This window comes from Leptonychotes weddellii, chromosome 4 (assembly GCF_054177405.1).
Source record: "Leptonychotes weddellii isolate Sample4059 chromosome 4, ASM5417740v2, whole genome shotgun sequence".
Classification (NCBI taxonomy): domain Eukaryota; kingdom Metazoa; phylum Chordata; class Mammalia; order Carnivora; family Phocidae; genus Leptonychotes; species Leptonychotes weddellii.
The window spans coordinates 91,043,021-91,065,386 of NC_138372.1; the positions used below are offsets into that span (position 1 = coordinate 91,043,021).

At 38.0% G+C, this 22,366-nt stretch overlaps 2 protein-coding genes across 5 annotated transcripts in view; one reads left to right on the top strand and one right to left on the bottom strand.

Moving 5' to 3' along the window:
- Positions 1-19,126, bottom strand: part of GDAP2 (ganglioside induced differentiation associated protein 2) — a 71,109-nt gene extending 51,983 nt beyond the window's left edge. For both annotated transcript variants that reach the window (XM_081815785.1, XM_006745888.3), the window contains exons 1-3: positions 18,963-19,126; positions 10,512-10,754; positions 9,328-9,467 (exon numbers count right to left, since the gene is read on the bottom strand). In XM_081815785.1, the coding sequence (XP_081671911.1) occupies positions 9,328-9,467; positions 10,512-10,687 (316 nt within the window). In that variant the 5' untranslated portion in view covers positions 10,688-10,754; positions 18,963-19,126. The remainder of the gene's footprint in view (positions 1-9,327; positions 9,468-10,511; positions 10,755-18,962) is intronic.
- A 60-nt stretch (positions 19,127-19,186) lies between these two features.
- The window catches only part of WDR3 (WD repeat domain 3), a 35,605-nt gene continuing 32,425 nt past the window's right edge, over positions 19,187-22,366 (top strand). The window contains exon 1 of one of the 3 annotated variants that reach the window (XM_006745887.3): positions 19,187-19,292. The gene's annotated coding sequence lies outside the window, so the exon portion shown is untranslated. The other 2 variants (XM_031042019.2, XM_031042018.2) reach the window with 2 other exon arrangements.

The window sequence follows — 22,366 nt, forward strand, 5'->3', positions numbered from 1 at the left end:
ATAAATACAATTGGCACACTGACACTCAAGGATCACCAGGAAGCGAGCAAAGCCTCTGGCCACAGGGGCGTCAAAGCAATGCTCAAAAAAGAGAGAATGCAACTCCCAATACCATAATCACTACTGTCAGAGAGGTAAGAGAAGATACAGTATCTCTGAAACAAAACCAGAATGTTGTAAGAAAGAAATATTCAGAGAACAGGAAAAAGTGCTTATACAATTTATAGCCAAGTGAAAAACATGATAGCAGTAACAAAAAGTTCAATTGGTGGGTTAAAGCTAAAGTTAAGGAAATCTTCCAGAAAATAAAAAGCTGGAAAATAAATAATACATGAAAATTGGAGGCTTAAACAAGGAGGTACAACATCCAATAGAATTTCTTCAAAGAGAGAACAGAGAATACAGAGGGAAGGAAATTAGGAAAGAAATAAAACAAGAAATTTTCTGGAACTGAAAGATAAGTTTCTAGACCAAGGAGCCCACGGGATACCCAAACCACACCAAGGCACCTCACTATGAAATTGAGAACACCCGAAATAAGACGAGATCATCAAGTTTCCAGAGAAAAAACCAGTAACATACAAAGAATCAGGAATAAGAATAGCATCCGATTTTTCAGGAGCAATAATAAAAATTGGGAGCAATGCCTTAAAAAACCTGGAAAATGATTAACAACTTAGAGTTTCATTTCCAACCAAACTTCTAATTAAGTATGAAGGTAGACGATCTCAGCAATTTTGCCCCCATCCATCCTCAGAAATCTCCTGGTAGATTTACTCACAAAAATTAAGGAGTATATTACAGAAGAGAAAGGCATGAGATCTAGAAAATGAGGGGATCCAATCCACTAAATAGAAAAAAGGATTTCCTAGGATGTTAACTGTACAACAGGCATAAAGAACAGTCTAGAGAGGAAAGAGGATGGGGGATTCCAGGAGGGACCTTATCAAGAAAAAATGGAGCTGAAAGATAAACAGAAGTTTTGACTTTACTGAGAGGTTTACACTTAAAGTCTGGGATTGAATCAATAAGTTAATTAATTAGAAAATTAAGTAATCAGATCAATAACTTAGAGGAAAATAATTGTACAAAAAGAACATTAATCAGTTTTGTAATCAGTGGCGAGTAATATTTATACATTCATAATGTTAATGCTGAATGCGGATTTAATAAAAATTTGACAGGCCAATCTGGGAAGGTGGTGAAGAAGGAAGAAAATGTGAGTGTTTTATGTACAGGCAAATGAGGGGAGTGGATGAACAAGAGTTTAATCTTTAATTTCCACAATAAGAAGTAGACAGGGGAAAAAAATCAATACAATAGTTGTAGCATATTATATGGAAACAGAAGGTAAATAAAATAAGGAACTTAAAGGTTTGAAAGTAGATGCCCCTGGAGAACAGAATCAAGGCAGGAAAGGGAAAGGCAGAGAACTGTAGCTTTCCTTTGTACATAAAATTCTTTAACTTTTAAAACCACATATACGTTGATCCATGAAAAGCTATAAGCACAAAGTGACACTCAAAAAAGAGAAAGGCTTTTGGAAAACCCTCACTTGGCACCACTTGAGGCAGCTATTAAACCAATTCTTTATTTTGAAAAATGGTAATTAAAAGAAGTAAGCATTTACCCTGCCCTCTTACAGAAACTGTAATCCAGAGTAACCACATGTCAGTTATTGAGGAAAGACTTTACAGGAATGTAACCATGGATGTAAGGACAGGTTTTAGAAAAATACAACTTCACAATCTTAATGAAATTACTGACTCAGACAAGGACTATATAAATAGTTGCTAAAACCATTATGTGAACGTGTGACAGAGAACTGGACATTCATAGAGCTTAAATAACCCCATATTGATTACTTTTCAGTCACAAAGGGTAAAACAACTGCATAAATAGAAGAATCAAGTTGTCATCACTCTATAACAGAGAACCATCCTAGTGTTAGTAATGGTTCACTAATGGGTCAATCAGATTTTATACATCTTCCAATATGATACATTAAGTATACAATATAATAATCACCTATGGAATGCTTAAGACAAACCTGATTCCATTAGATATAACTTCTAGGTTATAGGAGATACAAGGGATAAAGCAACAAACCAAATGGCACCTCAGGGTAATGAGATAAATCCAGAAGGTGGGCCATCTTGGAAAACATTTTGGCCTAGTACTCAACAAGTCAGTGTCATAAAAAGGGAACTGAGTTGGATGAAAAAAAAATTTTTTAAGATACAACAATTAGAAGTATGACCCTGGATTGGATATTAGTTTGGACAAACTAGCTGCAGAGGGCATTTCAGGGTCAACTGGAAATTTAAAATATGATTTGGGTATTAGATGAAGTAATTTCTGAAACCAAAAGGTGGGATTCATTTGCTGAAGAAAGCAGAATGCAGAACAGTATGTGTACAATTATCTTATCGTAGATAAGGACTGTATACATATAATTATTTTATGCTGGTAGCAAAATATTTAAGGATGTATGCATATGCCCACATATACCTACAGAAAGATCCAGAAGAATATGTACTATAGGACTAGTACTGGTGATCTTTGTGTGGTGGAAATGTTAAGTTTTCATTTATTTTGTAGCTTCTGTGCATATAATTTCTACAATTTACATTTATTGCTACTGTAAGTAGAAAACAATTATTCAGAAGAAATGATATATATATTTTAAAAAATAAAGCAAGCAAGCAAACATGTATTTGGGCAGTCAGTTTGCAGAATCAATCCTGAAGATCTCAGGGCAGACTACAGAAACAGAAAAGAATTGCTAAGTGTTCAAGATACTCTGGTTTTGGGAATCCCACCTTTCCTTTAATAATTGTTAACCAATTAAACTCAGAACTCTAGAGACTAGACTTTAGTCTAGTACTGTTGCACTGCTTCCTCATCTTCCATTTGTTCTTTCTAAACCGATTTCTTCTAACCCAAACCCAAATCCTGACATGATTATGAACAGTTAAAACACAGTCCTGAAAGTATTTTTAATTCCTGTAAAACAAATACAAATTTACTGAATAAGTTCAAGTTCACTCCAGCCATAACTCTGTCCAGTGCATCTTTTACCCTGACTACATCCTTTGCTAAGGAGCACCTGCTGCAATGATAACCTGAATATATCTGAGTACTAAAGATTAGTTAGGGCTCTTCAACTTCACTTATTTCTCTCTAAATCCCAACATCCACAGTAAGAAACACAAAAGTTGTCTTAATGTTTATAGCAAAGAGTCCTATTCATAAACTTAGCAATCAAAAAATGTAGTATATGTCTTCCCATCCTAGCAAACCTGCGCATTTAATACCAAGTGATGGAACATTTAAGCAGCAAAACTATACAGTGATCCTGATGGGAGAAGAAAGTATTTTTCTCATTTTGCACAAGGAGATACTTACAGTATTTAATATTTAAGTACTTAATTACATGTATTCTTGCCCAGAAACAAGTAGGCGAATTATCAGATGTTATTCTGACCCTAAGGCTGAACATCATTTATCAATCTCTCTCTTATCACACATTCTTTACCAAAACAACAGCCCCACACAGCTTTAGGTTCATAAAATTCCTAAATTCAAAGACTGGATATAAGACTGAGATACAAGCACACAATTTTTTTTTTTTTTTTAATTTGGGTATAATAGGCCAAATCTGCCCATTCCATTTTTAGGAAGCTCTATTTCTTAGAAAATTTTCTCTAAATGAACTGAAATCAAGTTTTATGTATCTTCCCACCAAGGATTCTAGGAACACAATGAAATTATGTCTCCACTCTCTTCAGTATGAAACTTTTTCAAATGTTTGGGGAATACAATCATGTTTCCCTCAAATCTTCTCTGTGCCAACCCTAGCCCTTTAAACTATACCTTCAAATGATACGGTTTCCACAGTGTATACCATGCTCATCATTTTCCTTTAGGTGTCCCCCAGTTTATCATCACTCTTAAAAAGTAGTAATAAAAATAAGATGAATACTGACTGTATACTATAGGTCCTACCAAGACAGAATAAAGGACAGACATTCTTGACTCTGATGCTATACTTCTTCCCCCCACCCCCACCAGCTCTACTGAGGCATAATCAACACATAACACTGTATAAGTTTAAAGTGTATAACTTGATAATTTAAGTATACATTGAGAAGTAATTACCACAATAAGGTCAGTTAACACATCTACCACCTAAAATAACTACCTTTTTCTTTTAACAAGAACATTTAAGATCTACTTTCTTAGCAACTTTCAAGTATATAACACAGTATTGTTAATTATAATCACCAAGTTGTACATTATATCCTCAGAATTTAATCATGTTATAGCTGGATATTTGTTTCCTTTGACCAACATCTCATTTCCCTTACTCTCCGGCAACCACTATTCTCCTGTTTCTATGACTTCAGCTTTTTTTAGGTTCCACATATAAGTGAGGTCATGTAATATTTGTCTGTCTTATTTCACTTAGCATACATAATACCATCAAGTACTATGCATGTTGTCACAAATGACAGGACTTCCTTCTTTCTTATGGCTGAATAATATCCCATTGTGTGTATGTGTATTTTATACCATAAAATGTGTACACACTTGTGTATGTGTGTGTATATATATACACACACATGTGTAGATAAATGAATAAAGAAAATGTGTTTGATCCTTTTAATGTACTGTTGAATTTGGTTTGCTAGTATTCTGTTGAAAATTTTTGCATCCATGTTCATCAGGCATATAGGACTGTAGTTTTCTTGCAGTGTTTTTACCTGGCTTTGGTATTAGGGTAATGCTAGTTTTGTAAAATGAGTTTAGAAGTGTTCTTTCCTCTTCAATTGGAAAAATTTGAGGAGAATTGTTATTCTTTTTAAATGTATGATAGAATTCACCAGTGAAATCCTCAAGTCTTAGGCTTATCTTTGTTGGGAGGCTTTTGATTACTGATTCAATCTCCTCACTCCTTTTGGTCTGTTTAGATTTTGTTTCTTCACGATTTAGTCTTGGCAGGCTGTATGTTTCCAGGAATTTATCCATTTCTTCTAGGTTATCCAATATGTTGGCATATAATTGTTCACAGCAGTCTCCATGATCCTTTGTATTTCTGTGGTGTCAGCTGTAATAATATCTCATTCATTTATACTTTTATTTGACTGCTTTCTTCTGGTTAGTCTAGCTAAAGGTTTATCAATTTTATCTTTTTTAAAATCAACTTTTTCGGGCACCTGGGTGGCTCAGTTGGTTAAGCGACTGCCTTCGGCTCAGGTCATGATCCTGGAGTCCCGGGATCGAGTCCCGCATTGGGCTCCCTGCTCGGCAGGGAGTCTGCTTCTCCCTCTCCCACTCCCCGTTTGTGTTCCCTCTCTCGCTGTGTCTTTCTCTGTCAAATAAATAAATAAAATCTTTAAAAAGTAAAAAAAATAAATAAAATAAAATCAACTTTTTCATTGATTTTTTTACGAATTCTTTCTAGTCTCTATTTTATTAAATTTCTGCTCTAGATTTTATTATTTCCTACCCTCTGTTAATTCTGGGCTTACATTATTTTTCATTTTCTAATTCCTTGAGGTTTAAAGTTAGGATGTTTATTTGAGACCTTTCTTTTCTCTTAATATGTGGGCATTAATTGCTATGAATTTCTGTCTTAGAACTATTTTTGTTGCATCCCATAAATTTTGGTATATTGTATTTTCATTTTTTTTGAGATACTTTCTGATTTTCCTTTTGATTTCTTCTTGACACACTGATTGTTCAGGAATGTATTAATTTCTATGTACTTGTGAATTTTTAAAATTTTCCTTCTATTACTGATTTCTAGTTTCACACCATTGTGGTCAGAGAAAATACCTGATATGATATCAATCTTCTTAAATTTGATAGGTGGCCCAATATATGATCTATCCTGGAGAATGTTCTGTGTGCGCCTGAGAAAAATGTGCATTTGGTGTTGTTGGATGGAATGTTCTGTATATGTCTATTAGGTCCATTTGGTCTATAGTATAATTCAGGCCCTCTGTTTCCTTATTAATTTTGTCTGGATGATCTATCCAGTGTTGAAAAGTGGTATTCTGTGGTCCTCAAGTATTACTGTATTGCTGTCTGTTTCTCCATTTAGGTCAATTAATATTACTTTAAATATTTATTTAGGTGCTTCAATGTTAGGTACATACATATTTACAACTGTTACATCCCTTTGATGAACTGACCCCTTCATTACCATATAGTTACCTTCTCTACCTCTTGTGACCAATTTTGACTGAAAGTATATTTTACCTGGCGTAAGTATAGCCACTCCTGCTCTCTTTTGGTTTCCATTTGCACAGAATATCTTTTACCATCCCTTCACTTTCAGCCTATGTGTGTCATTAAAAAGCTAAAGTGAATCTCTTATAGACACTATACTGTTGGATCTGTTTTTTTTAATCCAACAACCACTCTGTGTCTTTTGACTGGAGAATTTAGTCCTTTTATGCTTAAAGTAATTATTGCTAGGTAAAGAATTACTATGGCCCTTTTGTTAATTGCTTCCTGGTTTTTTTTTTTTTTTTAAGTTCCTTTGTTCCTCTCTTGCGGTCTTCCTTTGTGATTTGCTTTTCTTACTGGTATGCTTTAATTTCTTTCTCTTTATCTTTTGTACATCTATTAAAGGTTTTTTTCTTTGTGGATACCATTAGGCTTACATAAAACATCTTATATACATAATAGTCTATTTTAAGCTGATAACAAATTACCTTCCTCTATGATGCTGTATTTCTAGTGATATAATCTGATGTTAGTGTTCTCAGTAGAAATGAGACATTATCACCGCTGAGTCTAGTTAGTTAAAATCCCAGAAAATTTCTAGTCATTCATCTGCTACTTAAAGGATGCCTTCACTATTCTTGTTACAGAACACATGGAGACCAATAAGACATATAGTCTCTGTCCTCATGGAGGCCAAAGTTTAATGGGAACATTGTCATCAGGTAAACAATTTATGAAATTACAATTGTGATAAGAGCCCTAAAAAGAAGTACTACAGGCTGGGAGCATATATCATGGGGAGACTGGCCAATTCTGAAGTAAACAGAACAGTGCTTTGAGGAAGAGATATAAGCAAAGACGTAAGAATAAGAGTTAAAAACTGAGAGAAAGAGCAAAGTATATGCGAAATTGAAAAGGAGCTAAACATAGCAACTGGAGATCAGTTTGGTTCAATGTTAAGGAAGGGAAAAGGGGCTGTGAAAGGAGCCTGGAGGCAAGTGACTGAGACCTTGCAAGTCCTTGGGGAACCAGCTTAAGGAGTTTGCATTTTAAGTGTAATGGGAGGGCTATGTGGTTCAAAGCAGAGAAGCAATAAGAAGGGATTTACAATTTAAAAAGCAATGCTTCCTGTATATGGAAAAGAGATTTAGGTAAAGAAGAATGACCAGCTGAAAGGGAAGCCATGGCTATAGTCCACAGAGGGGATGATGGCACGATAGGCAAATTTGGAGCCAGTGGTGATAAAGAGATTCAAGATACATTTATGGCTTGATGACAAACTTTATGTGGCAGACAAGGAGGAGGAAAGCGTTAACCCTGAAGCTTTTTGCATGAAAAATGAAAAATGGAGTGAATAATGCCATTTTACCAACAGTAAATACTTTCTTATATAATAACGGTTGTCAAACTGGGCTTCCCCATCCTGAATTTGGATAATTAAGGTTTTAAACTTATTGCAAGACTTTTATATTCATCCTTGTCAAATTTTTTTTTTTTTTTTGGCTCATACTTCCAGTCAGTTCAGAATATTTAAAATTCTTTGGTCTAACACCCAAAATCTCCTTATTAACTCCTCTCAGCTTTTTATCACACACAAATTTGGGAAGTCACACTTTGTAATCACTTATGAAGTTGTTACTGAAGATGCCCGCAGGTTGGCACTGACTTATCAAACAACTGAGGCCTATAGCTAACACCAGCAATTACACTAAACACTTAGAATGTGCCTAGCGCTTAATGTTCATTATTTAATTTAGTTTTCATGATATTGTTTCCATCCTCAAATACTCACTGAGCCCTTTTATGTGTAGGAAACTGCCCATTTTAGAGAGAAGGAAACTCAGGCCCAGAGGTGAAGTTAATTGGTTTTACATTACACTGTTAGTGAAGGGCAGAGTTATAACGTGCACTCCTGCTCAGAGGCTCTCAAACACATGCTGTTAAATTCTGAGGTTTCATTTGTATCCTTGTATTAAATTTTATTACTTCCTTTTTCTTATCCCCAAGTCCAGCTCTAAGGTATGAGAATACACACACACACATACACATGCACAGGCCATAAGGAATTTTTCCAGACAAGCTTCTCTATTACCTTTATCAAAGAACTTCTCAGTATTATCTGTACTACATTTTCTAATTTCTACATGTTCTTCATGGTATCATGTTTTTAGGTTGAGGGCTTTTTTTTCCCTCCTTCTGCCATCATAGAGTTCAGCTTCTTGATCAGATAATGTAATTCTTCTCTATCCCCTCTTTCATAGAGTCAGCATTATTATGTATTCCTGTTCAAATTCTAATATCCTTATTAGGTTAGAAACCAGTTTTCATTGTTAAATGGTAGAGGTCAAAGAAATCAAGATTTTATACAGGTGAGATTTGTTGTTTACATTTTAAGAAACATTGCTGTATTTCATAAATACTTCTTATAAAATGGGATGACTGAATTTCACAATATTCTATTTGGGCTCAAATAACAGTAACCTGGTTTGCCAGGTTGGTAATTTAAGAAAATGAATGCAGATAAAGTAAATAAGATGCTGAACTAATAGAACTCTTCCTGTCCCCATTTCCAATGAAATATTCTCAGAAGAATGATCTGGTTAAGAAAAAAGGAGCAAGTACAAAATTAATTGAGAATATATTTTGCTCTTACAATGCATTTTGGTTTTATCAATAAGTTAATTACATTTCCAAAGTGCAACAACTGCCTTCCACGAGGGATATGAAAAATTCTCTATCAATATCAAATCATGATAAAATTTTTCAGTTTAGAGAAAGGATAAGTTGTTTCACAAGGCTTATTAGTGCAAGAAAAATATACAGCCAAGAAAACACTACCAAAGATTTAACTGGCTATAGTGGTTGTCATTTTCAAATTCGAGAACATGACAGAGGAGTTTACTGAGAGTAAAGTCTCAGTGTTCTGCTTCTAACACAATGTGGGGTTTTCAAAAGCTGTGTTTATGAAGTTTAAACAATAACAAAACAGCTACATCTACTTAGTATTCTCACTAAAAGCAAAATATGCTTCTTCAAATATCAAAAATAAACGTTTCCTAAGCAATAATATACCAAGGAAACCTCACTCACCCTTAAGTTTCTGGAGGTCCTCCTTCAAATCAGGCCCTGCAAGCATGAAGATACTCTCTGACACAGGGTTCTTATCTGTAAGATTTTCATTGCTGGTATTCACAATGGCTGTACAGTTCAGTAATGCCACATCTCCTTTCCTGAGGAAATGATAAACAAATGAACAAGTGGGGAAGAGGAGGGAGATAAGAAAGCTAACTGCTAATTCCTTCAAAATATTCTATCCTCACTCCCCTTACAACGTTGGTTTGGTAGCTCACAAGCTTAAGCAACAGTAGAAAAGTAGTTCTGGACTCAGGAAGACTAATCTGGCATCTTAGAACTTCAGTGCAAATGCTACAACCCTGAAACCCACAGAACCCTCACGTTACTCCTTTGCTTCTGCATTTCTCTTTCACTGTAATAGAATGCTTATATAGCTAAAAGTGGTTGGTTTCAAGTGTTTACCACAGCAGCATTATTTATGATAGCCAGAAAGTGTCAACTACCCAAATGTCTATCAACTAATGAATTGATAAAGTGATAAATGTGATAGGTATATCCATACAATGGAATATTACTTGGCCATAGAAAGGAATGAAGTACTGATTCACACTCCAACATGGATGAACCTTCAAAATGTTACACTAAGTCAAAATTGATTCCATTTACATGAAATGTCCAGAATATACAAATCTATACACAGAGAAAGTAGATTAGTGGTTGGCTACAGCTGAGAGATGGGTGAAATGGGGAATGACTGCTAGTGGGAACAGGACTTTGGGGTGATGAAAATGTTCTAAAATTGACTGTGGTGATGGTCATACAACTTCGTAAATATACGAAAAACTATGGACTTATACAATTTAAACAGGTGAACTGTGTGATATATGAATTATACCTCAATAAAGCTTTTTTTTTTTAAAGGTATTACTACTAATAGTAATATCTTGATTGTGGTGATCAAAGTGAGAGAGCAGGTTCATGGATACATACATGTCAAAATTCACCAAACTGTACACTTTAAAAATGTGCAGTTTATTGTTATGTCAACAATACCTCAATAAAACGTAAGTATAAGCAAAATAATATATCAACAATGCTAGGGCTTACAAAGAGGAGTTTTGAAGAAATTATGGGAAAAAAGTTTAGAAGAAATTATCAGAGTATTATTACATCACGATATGATTTAATCAAAGAATTACCAAAGAACCACTTTCCCATTGATATTCTTATTGTAAAGAAAAGGTGATCTAATAGTGTTTTCCTGAAACGTTTCAGCTGCAGTATCAGAAGTATCTAATTCATCTTCCCACGAGTCGCCCCAGCTTGGTAGTGTATCCACATCCACAAACTGGGAAGGTGCACCCAAGGGATCCATGGAATGGGAACTTCAGCTTGTCTTTCCCCAAATTCCTCAGCAATTCAATATTCACGGCAGACTTTAGCTTAAAAGAAAAGAAAGAACTGTTTTAATAGAGAAGTACAGATACTATTCAAAAAAACAAATCTCTACTGTGAAATGCTCTAATAGGACATTGTGTGATTAGTCACTTAAAATACTCCATAAAACCAGTATATAACAAAGAATTGCAGTAGCTTCTCTAAAACAGGAAGAAAGGGAGATTATTTCAGCACAAATTCTTTTCAAAGAATCACAGCCATTAAAATAACCACATGGCCCACCAGTTCTACTTCCCATAAACACAGGACAATTCATTCAACATTCACTGAATGTCTGCTATTGGGGGAGGGGAGCTTGCTAGGTGCTGCAACAGATATAAAGATAAATAATATGGACAATTTAAAGAGTTCAATCAAAAAAAGTAAAGAGTTCAGTCAAATAATAATACGGAGATAGGATCTTACTCAATGATAACTGAGTAAGACAAAATGAGAAGCAGGGAGGTTCCCGCAATCAAGTAGTAAGAGACAATAAAAGTTTAAATTTAGTGGGAGAAGCCGATGGAGAAGAAGGCATGGATTTGAGAGGCAACATATAAAGGAAGAATTAACAGGATTAGACAATTTATAAGATGTGGCATGAGACACTGATGTAGTAGGATATTGGCTGTACGGAAATACAGAAATTAGAAGAGGAGGGTGATAGGAAGACACACAGTATCAAGTATTACAAAGAGAAGTAAGGATATTTAATTTGCCAAGAAGTCAGATAGCTGTTTCAGTAAAATGTAGATTCATTCATTCACAAATCTTTGTAAGCATCTATTATGTGTCAGGTACTGTTCTAGGCACTGGGGATACACTGGTGAATAAGACAGAGCAAGTCCATGCACTTACTGAGCTAATGCTTCCTGGAGAGGAGATGATAAACAATAACCAAACAAGCAAGCAGGTATCCAACAGAATGACTGGAAGCAGTAAGTATTATGAGAAAAAAGGTGCTATTCGAGTAGAGAGCTAAACAAAGTGAGAGATCAGGCCATATGAAGCCCTGCAGAGTGTTTCAGACAGAGGAAATAGTAAGAAAAAAGGCCCAAAGGGCAGGAAGGAGCTTGGTGTATCCCAGGAAGGGCGAGGAAATTGATCTGGATAGAACAGAATAAGCTAGGTAATGAGTGGTAGGTGATGAGGTTGACGGGAGAGGGAAAGGCTGGATGATGCAGTGTGTAAGCCCTGATAAGAAGGTTTGGTCTTATTGTAAATATGGGGGGAAGCTGTTAGAGGATCTTGATAGGGGGAATGACTTAATATAAATAACACTTGGTCAGATTACTCTAGCTACAGTGAAATCCAGTAGGGGTGAGAGTACAACCAGAGATGAGCAGAAAATGACTGCAGATTTAGGTGAGACGGTGACGAAGGTGAGGAGAAATGGTTGGATTTGGAATGTATTTTGAAGGAAGAGTCAACAAGACTTGCTAAATGAATATGAATGGTGAGGGAAAAGAACAGAATCAAAGGTAAGGTAACTCCTAGATTTCTTGCTTGAGCAACTGAGTAGATGCTAATTCTATTTACAGGGAAGGGGGAGGCTGGAGTAGGCTGTGTGGCACAGTGACAATCAAGGTCATTCTTCCTCCTGTGTTTTTGCATGTGTGAAGTTTGAGATGCCCCTCATTTGGCCAAGTATTGATGTCAGACATGCAATTGGCTATATGAGGCTAGAGCTCAGAGGAGAGGTCAGGCCACACACATAAATATGGAAGATTCAGCCTTTGGGTGGTATTTAAGGCTACGGGAACTGGATATGATTACCAAGAGACACAATGCAAATGGAGAAAAGAGACTGGAGGGCTGAGTCCTAAGGCAAAACTTACAGGCTGGAAAGAGGACAAGTCAAAAAAAAAATGAGCTAAAGAGGACTGATAAGACAGGAAGTAACACCAGGAAAGTATGGCAGCCTAAAAGCAAAGTGAAGAAAGTATTTTGAGCAGTGCTTGAGAAGGATCAGTAAATGCTACTGAAATGTTGAGTAACAGGACTGTCGACTGATCAGTGGGTTTGCTAAGGTAGAGATCATCACCGGTAACACTGAGCAAACAGACGATCAGGAATGAAAGCTGGCATGTGAACTTCCTGTTAGAGAAGTTTTTCTGTGTGATCCTGTCTGTTGTTAGAGGCAAGGAGAACAAATACACCTTTCTACATCTAATTCCTTGGTGTTTCTTGCTGAGAAATGTGAGATACTAAGTGGAATGAACCATGGATCAGGCACAATATGTTAATTCCTGCACCAGCACCGTGCAGTAGGAAATGTGATCATTTATTTAACAATTTCTGAAAGGCCTTAGAAATTATACCATGATAAAACTGTATAAGTGGATTATTCTTATTTGATACAAAAAAACTCTTTTGAAATTATTTTGAAATAAAGAAACTAATTTTATCTAGAAGTTGGTGTTTAGTCCATCCAATTGGCCTTTGAAACTAGAGGCAACCACGAGATCTGTTGATTTGTTAAAAAGTATTCAAACCTGAGCTGGACAAGCTGAATAGAGGACAGATAGAGACTACATTCATTTTTCATGGCTGAACTGCCTGAAGCTCAATAGAATGACACTTCACAGAAATTCATACTTTAGAAAATTATTCACAGATTTTTGAGGACAATGACTCATGCTAAAACTTTAAAAAAATATATTTTATTTATTTATTTGAGAGAGAGAGAGCATGAGAGACAGAGCACGAGCAGGGGGGAAGGGCAGAGGGAGAAGGAGAAACAGATTCCTGCTGAGCAGGGAGCCCGATGCGGAACTCGATCCCAGCACCCTGGGATCATGACCTGAGCCGAAGGCAGATGCTTAAACAACTGAGCCACCCAGGCACCCCATGTTAAAACTTTTTAACTATAATATAAAAAATTCCATTAAACATTAAACTTTGTTTTCATTTTGCAAACTCAAGTGCTAACTTTCAGGACAAAATTACTTTTTTAAATAACTTTTCTAAGTAATACTCACTTACAGGACATTTAAGAAAAAAAAGTTAAGAAAGGAAAAACTCCCAAATTTTAATAGAGTTCCTATCTTTTTCTATGATAGGTGAAATCATACTGTAGGTACAATTTTGAATCCGGCTTCTTTAGTATTTTGAGATAAATATTTCCACATGCAATTATACTGTGGGGGAGAGGAAGGGTGGTGCAATGTGAGAGCTGGGGTTCTGTTATCAGCAGGCCTAAGTTTAGGTCTAGGACCTAACAGCTAGGTTATCCTTGACTATAAGCCAGGGTTTCCTTATTTCAAAAATAAGAATAATACACTCCTAGGGTTATTGTGAGGATTAAGTGATATAACCTGGCACAAAGCAAGACACAGTAAAAGTTGTTATAGCTTTCTCAGAGCCAATGTGGAAGTCACTTGCACCGCTGTTGAGATAAAGGTATGTCTCCGTGTATGACAGAGACTAGAACACTTGCTGTCAAAGACTCTAATGAGCACCAAAAACCAAACACAAATTGCTGAATTAAGATACAGTTATTTATCTCAATGTCTGCCCTTGAAATGACTTGTTAATCCCTAATACCTAGATCAATCCAACATCTGTTTTCTCTAATTCTGCTCTTATGCTACTAGGGAAAAAAAAACCAATCAGTAATTATCCTGTCTGCTGCCAAGACAAATGCATGTTTTTCAATGTCAGCTGGGCCCTCCATCAACACTATTAGGAAACTGTTTTAAGAATTCTTGGGTGACTCTCTATGCTATACATATAGCATCTGTGGTTAACATCCTCCAAGATGTCCTTCAATGATACCTGCTTCCTGATATCTATGCCCCTGTATAGCTGCCTCCTACAGAGAATAGGGCTGACCCATGTAACCAACAGGATACCGCAGAAATGACAGTATATGACTTCCAAGGATGAGTCATAAAAGATATTGTGCTCTTTCTTGGAGTGCTTGCTCTGGGGAAATTAGCTCACATGATGTGGGACACTCAAGCAGCCCATGAGAGGTCCCCATGGGAAGAACCTGAGGGTTCCTGCCAACAACCAGCATCAATGCTCAGGCAGGTGAAGGAATCACCTTGGATCTTCCAGCCTTAGTTGGGCTTCAAATGACTTCAGCCCAGCTGACATCCTGACTGCAACCTCATGAGAAACCCTCATGAGCCAGAACCACAAAACTAAGCTGCTACCGAATTCCTGACCCATAGAAATTGCAAGATAATAAATGCTTATTTGTTCCACGCATTCATTTATTCAAGCATTATTAGGTACGGAGACTCTAATGGAAGAAACAGACTCATAAAAATCACACAAATATACATAATCACAGAAATAAATACATAGTTAAAATCTGTGAGAAGTGTTCTGTAAAGAAGAACAAGGTGGAAAGTTAATTTAGATTTGGAGAAGCAGAGAATGTCTCTTCCACAAAGTGACAGTTAAGACCAAAAGTAGAAGAGTTTTACAGAGGTAAGGGCACATCTGGGAGCCACACTTTAAACCTGTCAAACTGCCTTCATTTACGCATTTTACTCCACTTCACCAGCTCTCTTATAAGAGAATGTTGTAACTCTCCCTTCACTATATCTACTCTCTCCTTCCCCTTGGTTCTCCTATTCTCAAAAAACTCTCCTACCCCATTTCTTCTTCAGACACCAATGAAAACTCCTCATTCCACCATTTAACATTAAAGCATAATTTGTTTTGCAGCTCTATTTCCTTTTCTCCCATTTATTCAACCTACTGCAGTTTTGCTTCCATCTCTGTTAACAATGCTGAAACTGCTCTTTCAATGTCTAACAATGATTGACCAAATGTCCAAATGTCAAATCCAGGAACTAATCAAATTTTAGTTGCATTAACTACTGATCATTCTTTCTCTGAAATTCTATTATCTTCTTTGACAGTACACTACTGGTGGTTCTCTTGTATCTCTAATCACATCTTGTCTGCATAATTTGTGGGCCCTTCTTCCCAGATCTTAAAAGTCATTGTGACCCTTAAGATATTGGGTACTTAATGAGTAATAAATACAGTTCAGGGCTCTCGAAGTTTAATGGCATTATATAGAAAGTGTCATGACATTTAATAAAGGGAAAATTCTTTTTCAGCTTCATCTATAAGCTGAAATTGATTCTTCTCACCAAAAAGAGATTTAAATCTCCCCTCGTCTCCAACACAGCAAAGCCAAGCTAGGCAGGAAAATTTGATCTCTGATGCTTAAGGTATAGTGGTTCTTAACATTCTTGGGGTCACAGACCCTTTGAGAATCACCTAAGAGGTCAGGACCTTTTTACCATCCAAAATGTGAGCACATGATGAGCTCATACAAGCAGAGTTACAAATAAACTTGAGAAGGTTCCCAGACTCAGATTAAGAATCCCAATGATAGAAAGAAGACAGAGTGCTCAGGTGAGGGAGGGGGGAAAAGCTACAGTAATCTATAGCTAAAGCAAGACTTTCCACTGAATATCAGTTGATCAGTTCTGTACTTTGAACAGGTTCAAAAGCAAACACTAAACCTTAGTATTAAAGGCTCCTGAGATAAGACATCTATGTCCAAGATCAAAAAATCTACATGAGACAATCAGAAGATTCCAGAATGGATCATATCTATTTCCTTAGCCATACTATGTTAAGGGTTACCTTCAGTATCTTCATGATTGAAGACCTAAAGACAAAAAGAACTCTCTATATATCCTTTATAATCCAAACCCGTAATGAGTATAAACCATTCTCATTACCCTGCGGCTTGTCTTTTTTCTCAAATATTGTAAACATTTAGGTTAAGTACTCATTTTTTTTTTTTTTTTAAACAAATCTCTCAGTCTTTTAGTTTAAGAAGTCCTCTAGGGGCGCCTGCGTGGCTCAGTCGTTAAGCGTCTGCCTTCAGCTCAGGTCATGATCCCAGCGTTCTGGAATCTAGCCCCGCATAGGGCTCCCTGCTCAGCAGAGAGCCTGCTTCTCCCTCTCCCACTCCCCCTGCTGGTGTTCCCTCTCTCATTGTGTCTCTGTCAAATAAATAAAATCTTTAAAAAAATAAAAAATAAAAAAAGAAGTCCTTTAAATAATTCTTTATATGAATAATTGGATTGGCTAGAGAGGTTAGATTTTTATTGTTCAAGACTAAGCAGAGTCAGACAGAATACCCTGGATCACGGTCTCAGTATAACCTGGTTTTTGTTTGGACAAAAAGAAAATGGTATCATTTAATAGAAAAGCAGGAACTTTAAATCTGTTTGCTTGTTCTTCAAAATGCTTACATTGGTTAGACAGGCCTGGATAAAAGTATAAAGAGATAAATTACAGGTTCACCATTCTTTATGCCGTGTATTTCAATATTTAAAACTTCAGGGCACATTAGATATTTATGTATAATACTCCATCCCAACATCAAATCTATTATAATATTTAAAAATCATCCTATGCAAATGGAAATAACCTTTTTTAAAGTTACTTAGGTGGAAAAAACAAACTGAAGCAGTTAGATATGTCAACAATAAATACAGTAAAACAAAAATATTTCTAAGCAATATCAATGGTCTAGGTCAAATTTAACACGGTCATTCAAGAACATCCAGAGCACAGGCCCCAGTGGTGAGTCTGTAGTACCACCTTCATATTAAAAGAAGTTTACTACGTCTTAATTATAAGTATTAATAAATTGAACAATTTGAAACTTAAATTAGAAATTAGGGTTATACTTTTTAAAAACTGTATGATTTGGGAATTTTATAAGATGCATTATCTTGGTACATAGGTGCTCTTACACCAACTCTTATTAAAATTATTTTTTCCATTTGTGATTGTCCCTTCCCATAATATTTCATAACGTTAAAAGGATTTTTTTTAAGTAAAATCATGACTCATTCAAATATAAAAACAAAAATGTGTTCAACATTTTATTTAACTCAGAGAGAACCCGTCAGGTGACAGATAAAAGGAATCCCAAAATTGAACACATTAATAGATCAGAAATACTGAAATGAATGTACAAGAAGGCAACTTCCACTGAATCTCTAAGAGGACAGAATCTGCACGTCTATAGACAAAAAATATTTAGTACTGACATTAGTTATCTATAGTTCACAGAGTTGTAAAATTGCTTTCCTGGAACAGCTTTCTAGATAGAATCTAGATTATGCAGTTTTCTACTGAAGCACACGTTTTTTCCCTATATTAATATAATGCACATCTCCTATGGGAGATATTAACCATACACACCCACCTAAACGCTCCCTTCCTCAGGAAACTTACTGAAACAATAGTCTGTTGCCACAATTTCCTCCCTTCTCATTCATCCAACCCACAGTAATCTTGTTTCAAAACACCTACATCTACCTACAGTTTCATCATATCCATTCGCTACTACTGCAATTTTCTTGACTATGGAAGACTGGCTGCACGTCTTAAGAACTCAAGAAACGAGAAAAAAAAAAAAGAAAAACTCAAGAAACGTCTGAAAATAACGAGATAATTTAGATAAAATCTAATTTCTAGGTTGGCTGCAGATATCTTGCTCAATAATTGAAGATAGAGGCTTATTTCTTTTGTACAGCTATATGTTAGCTTTAATTTTCCACAACTACAGACATCGGAACTCATTTTTGAACATTTCTATACACTCCAAGAATAGAAGCGGACAGAGCTGCAAGAGAGAAAAGCTAATTTCTACCTGGTGACAGAGCACCTAAACCTCAATTACCAAGGAAGGAGGAGTCAGCCCTGGTCACTTCCCCCTCAAGTGGCCAGGGAGCGGAAACACAAAGCCAGACCAATGTCACTCCAGGGACTGCGGGGATCCAGACGACTCAGCATCTTGGGCTTAGCGCCTTACCCAGCCCTGACTCGAGCTGCTCTCAGTTTGTGGCACGGCGGGTCCACACGCGCGGCAACATAAACTCAACCCTGGGACTGTAACCCGCAAAGGTCCCAGCCGCCCTATCTCGCCTGCATCAGGGCGCGTGCCTTCCTAGTGACTACAGCACCACTGTCCCTGGTGCCCAGGTCCGCCTACCCTCTCTCTTCTCTTCGATAAGTCGTCCCCGATAGCGCCGCGGGCCAGAGGAGCCCGACTAATCTCTGGGGAAGAAGCGGCAGGCTCATTCTTCCAGAGAGCGGACAGCACTAACCCTCTCTGTCCGCACCCTCAGTCCGGGCCGAGTCCGAGAGCCTCCCGCCGCGCCCCCACCCCGCTCCACCCCGCCTTCCCTCCCGGCCCCGGTCCCAGTCCCACTTCTTACAGCACTCCGGCGGTCCCATCCGGGCGGCAGCAGGACGGGTTAAGCTCCTCGTAGAAAGCGTCAGAGCGGCATCCCCGGACACCCCTGGCCAGGAGCTCGACGGTCAGGCGAGTCAAAGTCCCAGGAGCCTGAAGTGACCAGCTGCAAGAGCTTTGAGTGGCGAAACACTGACTTCCGCTACCGGCCGGTCCTCACCAACCAGAGACCGCACACGTCATTTCCTCCTCGAAGGCAAAAGGAACGCCGGGCGGAAGTGGGTCCCGACGCGGACCCGGAAGGGGTTCGTCCCGGGGGCGGGTCCAGGAGGCTCGGAACCTCGTGGAGGCCAAGGTAAGGACTGTAGGAGCACGGCGTTCGATCGCCTTTGCTTGCGGCTCAGAGTTAGTGGCGTAGTCCTGGCTGAGGCCCCCGTGGCGCCAGCAGCAGAGGAGGCGGGGGCATTTGCGGCCGGTGGCTAGGGTGGCGACTGGGAACCTACCGTCCCCCGTGGCCGCCCGCAAACGCCGGGGGCTGGTGCGTGCACCGTGTCTCCCGAGGATGCTCCGGCAGCATGATCGGTGCGCGGAGCACCCCCTCACTCTGTCCTGACTGAAGACTCGGGTTAGGGACGTCTGACAGGTCTGTTACTACGCCCCAGCCCCTCAGTGCATCATAGATATAACATGTTTTCGGGCTCCGTAGGTATTGGAAGCAGGGATGGTAGGTCGCGGAAGAAGGTAAGGTCGTGACCTCTCTCCAAAAGGCGTTAAGATCTGTGCACGTGAGACACAAATGACTAGTGCCAAGTTGTATGGAAGATACCTTAAATATTGAGGCAATAGAAAAGGCTGCGGGAATGGTCTAGCCTCGCAGGAAGTGGGCCTCAGAGGATAACACCGATTTAATAAAATAGGTTGACATGACAGTCAACGTTATTGTAGGTGAGAGGAACAATATGAAGAAAGCAAGGTGGCAGGACAAAGGAAGGAAACCAACTAACCTGACAAGAACCCAGTGATAAAGAGCTGGAACAGAAAGTGGAAAGAGAGAAAAGAATCCTACTTCAGAAAACCGATGGATTAGGTGGAAGTTTCTGACAAAAGAGAGGACAGAGGCAAAGAAGCAGTTTAGCTTAGTGGTTAAAAGAAGAAATTTTGGAATTTGACTGTATTGGAACCTGGCTTTGGCACTTAAAACTGGGTATATGATTTTGGGCTAGTTATTGCACATCTCTGCTTAGTTTTCTTGTCTGTAAAATGGAGGAAAGAATAGCGCCTACTTTGTAAGGTTATTGTGAAGAATTTTTTATCCTTAATTTACAATATTCTAGATGCTTTTCACTTTTTTTATTTATTTTTAAAGATTTTATTTATTTATTTTGACACAGAGAGAGAGAGAGACAGCGAGAGAGCGAGCACAAGCAGGGGGAGTGGCAGGCAGAGGGAGAAGCAGGCTCCCTGCTGAGCAAGGAGCCCGATGTGGGACTCAATCCCAGGACCCTGGGATCATGACCTGAGCCGAAGGCAGACGCTTTACGACTGAGCCACCCAGGTGCCCCTCTAGATGCTTTTTAAAAAATATTTATTTTAGAGAGAGCATGAGCAGGGGGAGGGGCAGAGGGAGTGAATTTCAAGCAGACTCCCCGCTGTGCACAGAGCCTGCTTTGGGGCTCAATCTGATGACGCTGAGATCGTGACCCCAATGGTAATAAGAGTCCGGGGCTAAATGGACTGAGCCACCCAGGCGCCCCTAGATGCTTCTCTAAGTGCTTTGCACATGTTAACCCTTTTAGTTAACTCAGTTGCTATTTGTAATTAAACAACTGCATACGTTTACTCAGGTGTATACATTGAATAAGTTGCCATATAGTAAGGGCTCTGTAAGTCTTGGCTCCTCTAATAATATTTTTTATTAATGAGCCAAAGTTTGCTACAAGGCTTATGAGCCTGAATGGCAAAGGGGATTGTGTATCTTAGAATAAGAAAAAAAATGAGGGGTTCAGGAAGGGAGATAGGTTCGGTTTTACCCATGTTTGATATGATGCTGCAAGGTATTTGAATGGGTATCTCATGAAAGTTTTTGGAACTCTTATCATTGGTATTTGCATACATGAACAGGACGGAAATAGAGATGTAGGTGTCCCTAGGCCTAGGTATGCAATATGAAGTCTCCAAGGAAAATACTGTGGAAAGAATTGATAGATGGCCAAAAACTATCAAGAGGAACAACTATAGTTAAGGGGCTGGAGGAGTAAGGAATAGGGAAGAGTTGATGAAATGGCCTAGGCTAACAGCGTTATCACCATGTTAATATTCTTTCCTTGATTTTTAACTGGCTTTGGTGGTTCTTAGGTGAGGAAAAATGAATGGTTACTAAAAGAAAATATTAAAGAGAGTAGGCATTGAATATTTGTCTGTTAAGATAGGCTAAAACCAAGTGTAATCAGAAATGGACCCTGTAGAATTAAACCAAAAGTAAAAACCAACAACAAAAATCAGCTTCCCAAAAAAAGGGTTTATTTGCTGTCTCGTATTGTGTCTTTTTTAAGTTGCATGGGTGTTTGGGGCACTTTTCACTCTTCCATATCAAGACCAGACTGGCTTGACTTAGTATCTCCTTCACTTGTTGTCTCTTTTATCTATAAACATGTTTTCAGTGAATTTGATTTAGGGGAGAACTAAGGCATCTTTCAAAAATAATATGCCATGTTGCTGTATCACGTTTCTGTGCCAAGGGTAGGTGGCTGACCTGATTTGGAAATCAAAGAAGGACATACATGTACTAGAACAGTAGTTCTCCCAAGTGAGGAACCACACAACCACAGCATCACTTGAAGAACTTCTTAGAAAGAAAAATCTTGGGTCCCATCACATACCTACTGAATCAGAATAGGCACTGTGGAGCTTTGGTGGACGTGGTTCCCAGCAATCTGTTTTCATAAGCCCTCGGGTGATTCGGATACATACTAGAGTTTGAGAATCACTGCTGGATGTGTGCCACGAGGTTGGGGATTTTATTTTACTCAACACTCTAGTGTCTAAAATGGCGCTTGTCCGGGTAGTAGAATTACAGTAATTGCTCACTGTAAATATTTTCCGACTCAATCTTGTCAGTCTCCGTGTAAAAATTTGATGGTGGTTAAATGAACAGTAGTGAATTATTTAGCTGCACTAAGGCCATATGTCAGTTACTTGTGAGGCGGGCACGACAAGGTGACCAATTTAAAACTTGAGGAATGAGGGCTTACATGTTGAGTCAACAGCAAATACAAAATGATGTCAGGTATTTATGTCAATGCTTTACTCAGAGTAAACAAAGGTTAAGAAGTCACAAGTTATAAGTTTTTTTTTTTTTTTTTAAGATTTTATTTATTTATTTGACAGAGAGAGAGAGACAGCGAGAGCAGGAACACAAGCAGGGGGAGT